At 51.5% G+C, this 10,200-nt stretch overlaps 2 protein-coding genes across 2 annotated transcripts; both read left to right on the forward strand.

The window, feature by feature from the left end:
• The first annotated feature begins 2,222 nt into the window (after positions 1–2,222).
• On the forward strand, positions 2,223–3,098 carry LOC101760920 (glutaredoxin-C7-like). The gene has a single exon (XM_004960862.2). The coding sequence runs from the start codon at positions 2,365–2,367 to the stop codon at positions 2,770–2,772; it is 408 nt and encodes a 135-aa protein (XP_004960919.1). The 5' UTR covers positions 2,223–2,364; the 3' UTR covers positions 2,773–3,098.
• Positions 3,099–5,805: 2,707 nt separating this feature from the next.
• LOC101761325 (zinc transporter 7) lies at positions 5,806–8,631 on the forward strand. The gene is made up of 4 exons (XM_004960863.2): positions 5,806–6,050; positions 6,143–6,801; positions 6,880–7,029; positions 7,942–8,631. The coding sequence occupies exons 1-4, from the start codon at positions 5,996–5,998 to the stop codon at positions 8,245–8,247; spliced, it is 1,170 nt and encodes a 389-aa protein (XP_004960920.1). The 5' UTR covers positions 5,806–5,995; the 3' UTR covers positions 8,248–8,631.
• The last annotated feature ends 1,569 nt before the right edge of the window (positions 8,632–10,200 follow it).

Here is a 10,200-nt window from a genome sequence, read left to right on the forward strand (position 1 = left end):
ATCCCATTTTTCCGAACCAAACACACGTAAATTTGTATGGAAAAACTTGTTGCCCTCTGTACCCTTTTTCATACACGTGGAAATAGACATAGTTAGTGCCTTATGACTTTGGACCTGTTCGTTTCAGTTTATAAGCCAGCTAAAAAATTGAAACGGCTGATTTGTTGTGAGAGGAAAATACTGTTTGGTGGCTGATAAGCCGACTGAATAAGCTGAAACGAATAGGTCACTTGTCTGTTATCACTGGAAACCGACCTGCAGTTTAGTTGGAGATATACTCGTACAGTCGTACTGACATACACGCGCACGACGCCGGCCGGGCTGCAATAATTCGGGAAAGCGTGGGCGGCGTGCGAACGGGTACGAGTACTATGGCAGTTGACCCGGCGACAGGAGATCCGAGCCGCTGGCTCCGCGGCGGGCGGCATCCCCGCCGTCGGGCTCCGGATCCGCGGGCCGTGACGTGCCCCGGGCGCCCAGGAACAGCGACGTCAACGGACGGCCCGCGCGCCACGTGGCGCGCACCCCGCCGGGCGGGCCCCGCCCACGAGCGGCCAGTCCCTTGCTGCGCGGGTCACTTGCCACGTTCGGGAGGGCCCGCCATGCGCCGAGCGCGGTGACGTCGCCCGCCGCTGCTGCTGCCTGCTGCCTGCTGCCCGCCCACAGGACGACGGGGGCGTCGTGGCGGTGGTGGTGGGCTGGGGCCCCGTCGGGAGAGCTCCGTCCCTCCCTTGGGTTGTGTCGCGCGCCTCGTGACGTCATCTTTCTTCTCCGTCGCCGTTGGCCGTTGCCTCGTCGGGATTGCTGGGAGCGTGAGCTATCTGACTAGCTCCCTCAAGAGCAAAGAGAATGCATGGTTAATGAGTAGATAAATAAACGTTTGGTTTAGAGACTGCCAGACTGGGATTGAATTAATTAGGAACTGCTGCATAACAATTTTTCTTTTTGAAATAAGATAACAATTCAAATCGGTGCTCTCGACCAAGGTACTGATCCTGTCCAAATCAACAAGTTGATGGGCATGGTAGCATGGTATAAGTGGTATTGCTACAGAAGCGCTACGCTACGGTGAGAATAAATTTAGTATTAGCTTCTTTGCTAGTTTTGCCTCGAAGAGGACCCAACATGGCCCGATATAGGAGATGATGAGATTTCACATGGTTCCAGCTAGGATTATGACGTCCCACCCTCCCACTTATGTACGAGTCCTATATATGCACAGCATGTATTAATTCTATAGTGGTTGTATGCATCATAATGCACACATATATCAAAATATAGCATATATATGTTCTGCTTGCATCAAATCCTAGGGAAACAAAGCACACATATTTGCATGTGAATGAGCTTATAGCTCAGTTAAGTCTTAAGTGTATCATACTATCATGTCAGGATGCATCCACACGACAGTTAAGTCTTAAGTGTATCATACTATCATGTCAGGACGCATCCGCACGACAGGGGTTTGAGAATTCGTGTGGGGATCCAACTTATATGAAAAATGTATGTGCAGAAAGTTGGTGATATAGACACGCATAAGTGCGCACAAAGATAGCCCTATCTTCACATGATAGGAATTTGGCAGCTAACCAAATGTGATTTTAGTGTGTTCCATGATGAAAGTAGAGATGAGTCAAAACCGTACCACTACCTAGTCTAGGTCTCGGAGCATGTTCGGCTGCCACACTTTCGTAGCATGTTATCCCTGTCTATCTTCAATCTCACACGTCTTGCCTACTAAATTTACAATACTTACCATAGCTTATTTATTTAAATAAATACAAGTTTACATTATAAAATATCTAAAGAAACTTTTATCACGTACAATTCCCTATATGTCCTTTATATATGTGATCGGAAGTTCAAAACCACTCCATGCCATACAATGTTTTTTAAAAAAAAAACTCCATGCCATACGAGATCCAAATTTTTATCCCATCAATAATTCATCTTGAACATGATTACTCATTGCCTTTCAACTTGTCGTGTACCCTATAACACACTCATGTCATGTGGCAAATATTGGCGATCGCCTTTGGACGATTTGCTCCGCTCCACTTTGCTTGTTCGATTCATCCAAGCTACCCCTCCTGCTCCTTCCCCGTCCAGCCACGTGACGCCATCTCGGTCCCACCGTGGCCCGTCACCTTCCGCCTGACGTCACGCCCCCATGTGCGCCCGCTCCTATATATACGGGGCCTCCCCCACGTTCCCCCGGCCCGGATCTTGACGGCGAACCACCCAACCAGCCACTCACTCACTCCGAGTTCACGCCGTGAATTACTAGCGGCGGCAGGCAGGCAGCAAGCAGCTCGGTAACCACACGCCTCTCCCTTCTCGTCCGCCCCAACCAAGAAACGAGGGATGCAGGGGGGCGGCGGCGTGAGCTGCGCGGTTGCCGGCGAGGCGGCGGCGCCCCGGTCCCGGCGCCGGCTGGGCCTGACCATCGACCTGGCGGGCGACGTGGAGGCCCCCGCAGAGCGCGTCGGTCGGCTGGTCCGCGAGAGCCCCGTGGTGATCTTCGCCCGGCGCGGGTGCTGCATGTGCCACGTGATGCGGCGGCTGCTGGCGGCCGTGGGCGCGCACGCGACGGTGATCGAGGTGGAGGAGGCCGCCGAGGAGGAAGCCGCGGCGTCGGCGGCCGCCGCCGCCGCCGTGCCGGCGCTGTTCGTGGGCGGCGCGCCCGTGGGCGGGCTGGACGGGCTCATGGGGCTCCACCTCAGCGGCCTCCTCGTCCCGCGCCTCCGCGAGGTTGGCGCGCTCTGCGGCTAGGCCGGTGAGGCGGCGACCCCCGCCGGCGCGCGGCCTGCTAGTGCTGGGTCGCTCGCTCTGCTTGCTTTGGGCTCTGTAGATACACGGGTACGTTACGTTACGTAATTTAGGGGGAAGTCGAGGGGGGTATGGAGCAAAATGGCCGGTGACGTTTGTAGGACGTCGTGTGCGTTCGCTTCGCTGTGCTTCAGTGCTTGTGGCCTTGTGCTTTGCTGTGGGGGCTGGAGGTGAGAGGGTTGGCTCAAGTGGAGGGCCTCTGTGAGAAATGTCTGGGTCTAAATGTAATTAATACGTTTTCCTCTTCAAGCGTCGTCAATTTCTCTGTCGATCCTCCTCTGCTCGCTCGGCTGTGACAGCGTGACGTGCGTGTGTATGCGACTGCAACCGAAAGAAACCAAGAAAGGAAGTGGAATTCAAAATGGAAAAGCGTATAGTAGGTGTGGTTGGAGTGGACTATCAAGTATACGTGTAATTGGAGGCGAGATAAGGTACTAAACGGGGCAGGGTGGGTGGCGTAGACGTCACCGATCGGTGGGAATAAAGAAAGAAAGAAATTAGAATTCCGCGTCTTGTCAAATTTCCAGCCGGGCAGGCGGCGCACCGGCCGGCACGGCCTCTCTCTCGATCATCGTGGTCCGAAGAGGAGCCCCTGAGCTGCTGAGCTGAAGCTAGGCTCACTCCTGGCTCAGCCGCTTCTGTTTGTACGCTTACTCGTGGCCGCATCCGGGCCGGCCGGATTCCTCGGCCAGGGCCCAGGAGCCCAGGAGCAGCCGGAGGAGCAGTACCTCCGTCGCTAGCTGCACGCGTGCCTATACGCATCGTCAAGTCAGCGTCTCCCAGCACGTACAGTACGTACGTACGTACGTGCCGACGTGCGTGCGTTCTCTCTCTCGGAATCGGACAACTGATCGTACAGTAATTAGCTGCCGTACGGTGTACTCGAATAACCGATCCGCTCGCTCGTACGTGCAGCGCAGCCGAAGGTCAGTGTCGTCTCTGTGTGGTATGTATGTTGTATGCCGTGCTGGACCAGCGCTCCGATCCGTCGCCTGAACTCGACGCAAAACGCAGGCGCGCGTGCACGCAGCGTCGCAGCCTCCCCTGCTACGGAGCGTTCCAGGGGTGCGTGACGCGACGCTTACGTGTGCCCGTCCGCCCCCCACACGATGACACACGAGCGGAGGGGCAGATGGGGGGAAGAGGATGAAAGACAATCACCCGGGCTGAAAGTGGCCTGGCATGTCTACCAGCGGCCCAAGCCCAGGTGAAAGAATGCCAGTTGAGAATAAGGCCCGATTAGCACAAACTACATGATTATAGTTAGGGCCCAAAGCGCTGCTCCCGTCGTCCCTTCTTTCCGGATGACAAGATCAGAAGAGGCAAGAAATGGCGCCAGGCGGCCAAGGGTCTCCCTCTGCATTGTGCAATGAAAGGGCGGATCCCAGATGGCCATGTACTTTTGAGGCGAGGGGGTAAATTTTCATTGTACTTTTCAGGCGAGGGAGTAAATTTTCACGCAGGCGAGCAGCTCGGGGATTTATTCTTTGTAATTGAATCTTTATAAGTACACAACCCAGAGTTAGCGGTAAATGAATTGGACTTGTACACATAGTATAAAGGATTTGTAAACGCAGATCAAAAAAATAGACGCAAACCGTTTTATAGGAACTCTATCCGTAGTTGGAATAAGGTTGCTAGGTGGTTTTGAGTTATAGTTTGAGTGAGGTGCTACGTTGCATAGAGTATACTGGATCTCATTCTTCTTTCTTCTTTTTTTTTAAATCTATTTTGTAATGGTTGCGTGTACCGTCTTGTTACATAGGCCCGAACTTTATTTTACATAAAGCTTCCTTCGTCTAAAAAAATCCTTTAGGCCTCGTTCGTTTGCTGCAGATTGAAAAAGCTCAGGAACTGTTCTGGCTCGAGAAGGGATTCACTCGATCCGATTGTTTCCGTTCCGAACCTCAAGAGGTGGAGAAAAAATCCCGGCCTCGAGGCATACGAAATGGCTTCCTTCGTCTAAAAAAATCCTATAAGCCTCGTTCGTTTGCTGCAGATTGAAAAAGCTCAGGAACTGTTCTGGCTCGAGAAGGGATTCACTCGATCCAATTGTTTCCGTTCCGAACCTCAAGAGGTGGAGAACAAATCCCGGCCTCGGGGCATACGAAATGGCTGAGACAGGCCGGACTCCATTCCCCGTCGACCTTAATCAAATGGCCATTTTGCCATGCGTCGGATTTAAAATCAGACCAGATCAATCTGTCCAGAACGGGTCTCGTTCCGGACCATTCCGGCCAAACCGAAAAGGCCCTTACTCCAAATGGTTACTCCAAATGGTTTGGTAGAAAACTTCCGCAGGAATATTGGTACGTACTAGCTCTCCAAAATACTGCCTATATTTTCCTCCATTCAAAAGGAGCCCATGTGAGAACTGAGAAGTAGGTGACCGTCGTGCTAAAAGTACCACTGCGAGCGGGCCTAGCCACCTACGGAGTATCAGCCAACAAATGCAGCCCAATCTGGGAGATCCAGGAGGACCTCTCGTGGGCTCCGCGACCCCCCTCGTCACTATGTCGACATCGTTTGCCAACACCCCCCGCCGCGCCGAGTGCACGAGACCTCCCCGTGCCACCTCGGTCCCTAGCCGTCGGGCCCTGCCTCATCGGGCCCACGGATCAGTGTAACAATCCCGCGACGAACACAAGCAGCACACACGCTCCACGGTAATGTGGGGCCCAGGCAGTTATACGGCCGCGAGGTCCCGCATCACACGCCCTCGGCAGGGACACACGGCATTCGGCCGTCTGTCGAGGAGACCGACGGTCGGGATGCGTCTTGGCGCATGGACCCGGCCCAGCCATCACCTCCTCCAGCCCACCGGCCCCACGTGTCAGCGACGCGCACGCGCAGACTACCTGGGTGCGGCCGCGGCCGTCCACGTCGTCGATGGCGTCGGCGCATCGCCACCGCGGTTGGGTGCACTCCCACCACCATGACGACATCCTTCTTCTCTTCAAAGTCCGCCCCCGTCTTTCTATTAGATTCGACTCTTTCCCCACGATTTCGACTTCCTCTCTCTCTCTCGATCTCGTCTCTCTGTCCACTAGCCGTGAGACGGGGGGCTAGGAATCCCCGGCATCGGAAAAGCGCCGGCTAAAGAACCGATTTTCCCAAGATTTTTGTCCGCCCCGCGCCGTCCGTCGCAGGATCGGATTCTCCGGCCATGGCTCTCGCCGGCCTCCGCCGGCACGCCGGCCAGTTCCTCAGCACCAGCAATGGTGCGTAATTCGGTTTGCGTTCCCAGTTTCGTTGCCTTGTTTCGCCGTTTGGTCTTGAGACTGACGGCTCCATGTGTTTGCGTGTTGCGCAGAGCTTATGGCGGCGTCGCTGTCGACGGCGACCTGCGCGGAGGAGATGCAGAAGGCGGAGGGGGGCGGGTGCCGCGACGACGCGGTAGCGCTGCGGCTCAAGGAGGTGGCCATGGCGGCGATTCTGGTGGCCGGGGTGCTCGGGGTGGGCCTGCCGCTCGCGGGCCGGAAGCGGCGCGCGCTGCGCACGGACAGCTCCGCGTTCCGGGCGGCCAAGGCGTTCGCGGCCGGGGTCATCCTTGCCACGGGGTTCGTCCACATGCTGCACGACGCCCAGCACGCGCTCTCCAGCCCCTGCCTCCCCGCCGCGCCCTGGCGCCGGTTCCCGTTCCCGGGGTTCGTCGCCATGGCCGCCGCGCTCGCCACGCTGGTGCTCGACTTCCTCGCCACCAGGTTCTACGAGACCAAGCACCGCGACGAGGCCGCGCGCGTCAAGGCAGCCGCCGCCGCCACGCTCGCCGCGGCCTCCTCCGCGAGCGACGAGGACATCACCGTGGTCACCGTCGCTGAGGACGACCGCAAGGCCCCGCTCTTGCAGACGCACTGCCACGGACACTCGCACGGGCACGGACACAACCACGGCCATGGGCACGAGCTGGTGCAAGTAGAGGGCCGCGAGGGGGATATGTCGGACCATGTCCGCTCTGTCGTCGTGTCGCAGGTGGGTGTTTGATCAGCTCACTGGGGATGCTTTGGTGCTTCATGGAGCATACTGTGATGACCATTGGCTTGGTTGCAGATACTGGAGATGGGGATTGTGTCTCACTCTGTGATCATCGGGTTGTCACTCGGAGTGTCACGGAGCCCATGCACAATCAGGCCACTTGTCGCAGCACTTTCATTCCACCAGTTCTTCGAGGGTTTTGCATTAGGCGGGTGCATCGCTCAGGTGAGAATTTCAGTAAACTGCCATTGAACATTTCTCATTATTTAATCAATAAAGCTGATTTTGCACATAGTGATGAACATGGAAGTGAAATTATTTAGATTGCACAAGGTTCCAGCAGTTTACCTGTTTGGCAATCTGTACACGGCCCTACATTTATTTTTGTCGGAATTTACTCCTTTGACAATTTCATGGTTGGGGAATCTGTCTTTAAGAACATGGACCCAGTCCTTGAAACTTCGAGAAAACCTAATTTGTGGATGTTCCATCACTCACTGGCTTGTCAAAGTTGATTGAAATTACTGTGCAAGAATAAATCAAATTATAGAGTTGTAAGAAGATGGGTTTATTTAATTCAAGTTGGTGGGAAAATCCAGCTGATACTCACGCCTCAACTTGATATGGGGTGAGTGTAATTTGTTGTGTTTCTCTCATTGCATTGTTCCTTTTACTGACCTTCCAAGTTGCCTGTTTCTACCTTCCATACTGATATTTGTGACTTGACATCAGGGATTCAGACCTCCTGTGCACTATTGACCTTCTTCCAAATCATGTTTAATGTTTCCAATACTACTAGTTTGGCAATACTTGTACAGCTTTTTATACTTGATAGGTTACGAAATGGTATTGACATATCAGAGGTCAAACATTTGACTTTAATAACATAACCGGGTATTGTGCTGCGTTGCTGCATCTTTTCTATTTCTTTCAGTTTCAGTTCGTTATTAATGTAAATGGTCATCTACGACTCCTATTCCAAGTTTTGGTTGCCTATTACTTTATAAATAGGATTGCGGAGTCACGACAATCTTGTTGGGTGTCCATTTACTGACTGAATTTCATTGGCACTTATTTTACTCATTTACTATTTTCTTTAGTTGGCTGACTGACTACCTAAAAATTATCTCCCTACAGGCACAATTCAAGAACCTTTCAGCGGTTCTAATGGCATCCTTCTTTGCCATTACAACACCGGCAGGGATAGCTGCCGGGGCAGGCTTGGCCACGTTTTACAATCCAAATAGCCCGAGGGCTCTTGTGGTTGAGGGCATTCTTGACTCGGTGTCGGCCGGCATTCTCATATACATGTCTTTGGTGGATCTCATTGCGGCAGACTTCTTGGGTGAAAAGATGACTGGTTCGCTGCGACAGCAATTGGTGGCATACATCGCGCTATTCCTTGGTGCTCTCTCTATGTCATCGCTTGCAATATGGGCTTAAGACCTGCCCTTTGTTATCAGATAGGATCATAAGAGGTGCAGTAAGATCTTAAAAAAAAAAGTTGCATTAAGGCCCTGAGAAAATTCCTTGTATATGTGTACAGTTGTAAGGTTTCCGGGGCATTCTGTTTTCTCACTGTAGTAGCTTGCCTGTGCTCATCATAGGATGCCCTGTTTGAAGGGCATGAAAGAAACACCGCTCATGTAAAAAGTGGGGCCCTTTCACCTGCCCCAACAAAGGCGGTTCCATAGGTGGGAGTGGGATGTTGATGGTCGGTTTTTATTGTACTCGAGTGCGAACTGCTGTGGTTTCTTGAAACGACGAGCAAGTAATGGTATGTGTCATGTGTGACAGCCGCTGCATCTGCAGCTGGTTTTGATTTGATGGTACTGTGCCTGGTCCTCTATTGTCGAATTTCTAACAGCGTTGACAGATTACCGACAACTTTGAGGTCTGCATCAATTTTTTTGTGAGTTTTTTTTTAACGAACGGAGCACTGACTTTGTGCTTTGCGGTCCGTGGAGTAGAGTCTACCATTCTTTTTGAGTTGTGCTGTTAATGGAGTAGAGTCATCGAATGGCAACGCCTGGAAGTGCAGAATCTAAGCTGAAAGGCAATGTGGTACTGTAATAAACTCGCCCATCATTTTCTTTGAAAGTGCACCATGCTCGTGTGGCTGAAAGTGCCGAAGAACATTCAGGCGGCCAAGAGAAAATGACAAGCACAGGTGGTGGCACAGCTTATAGTAGCAGACTAGCAGTGGTTCAATATACTTTAAGATTGTTCGCCCATTTCTTTCCCTTTTTCTTTAGAGTTTTGACTCTCACGAGACCATTCTTTGCAGTTTGAGGTGTTCAGCTTTCAGCGCGGAAAAAGAAAAGAGAGCAAAAGAAATCTGGAAACTATAATCACTATTCTGTGAATATAAACGTGAGACTATAATGAGACAAGATTTTGGGTCAAAAGATGGAAAATAAACTATAATGTGCATAAATTATTACCCCAAATGGAATGAATAACCATCAGAACTCAAGTGACATCAGATATCACTTACCAATCAGGCAATCAGATCTCCTACCTCGTTTTTTTGCTAACCGTCTAATGTCTTGCCAGAAGAGGATTATCACTTTTTCTCAGTTGTCACTATCACAGACATAAACAGAGGCATCCACAAGAGTAGATGTTGTATGGTGACTCAAATCCTACTCAGATTAGGACTCAATAGGGGTGTGCTATTAGGACTTGTAATTTTACTAGGCTTGAGCGTTGAATCCTACTAGGTGTAGAACTCCCACTTGCATGTATGAGGGTCTTAGAGGGGACTATATAAACAAGGGGGTTGAGCCTTTATGAATCAATCAAGCCAAAGACAAACACCAAAGTCTCATCCAAGACTTGTGAGAGCTAATTAGCAGCGCTCAAGAGAGATAGGCTAGACAGTTCTATAGTACTAAATTCTTGTATAGGGCAAGAATCAGAGGATCCTAAAGGGTCAAGTAGGGTTGCGAGGGAGCGACAATCACTTGTACTCTTTTGGAAGTTGTGCTTAAAGAACTCGCGGTCGGGTTCACCAAAATCCTATTCTCTTATCGCGATTGTTCAACGTCATCATTTGGGATTTTCTACGAGATTCATCTACGTTATTCTTGATACGGTGCAAGCTCGTATCATACCCGCAATATACTTTCAAGATCCGGGAGCTGTTGCGCATAACGAGGGGTATCAGATTCTAACAAGTGGTATCAGAGCTGAGGTCGAATTGATTTGATTTTGTCGGTAGTGTTAGGAAGCACGAAATCAAGACAATGTCAGGGATGTGGAATCAAGTAGAGAAATTTGATGGCAAAGGAAATTTTAGCGTGAGGAATCAAGTAGAGAAACTAACCCGCCACTTGGCACGTGAAATAACCCCATTTTTGCATATGCATTGAATTTTGGAAGACATTCTATTTT

Source organism: Setaria italica, chromosome III, assembly GCF_000263155.2.
Source record: "Setaria italica strain Yugu1 chromosome III, Setaria_italica_v2.0, whole genome shotgun sequence".
NCBI classification, from domain to species: Eukaryota; Viridiplantae; Streptophyta; class Magnoliopsida; order Poales; family Poaceae; genus Setaria; species Setaria italica.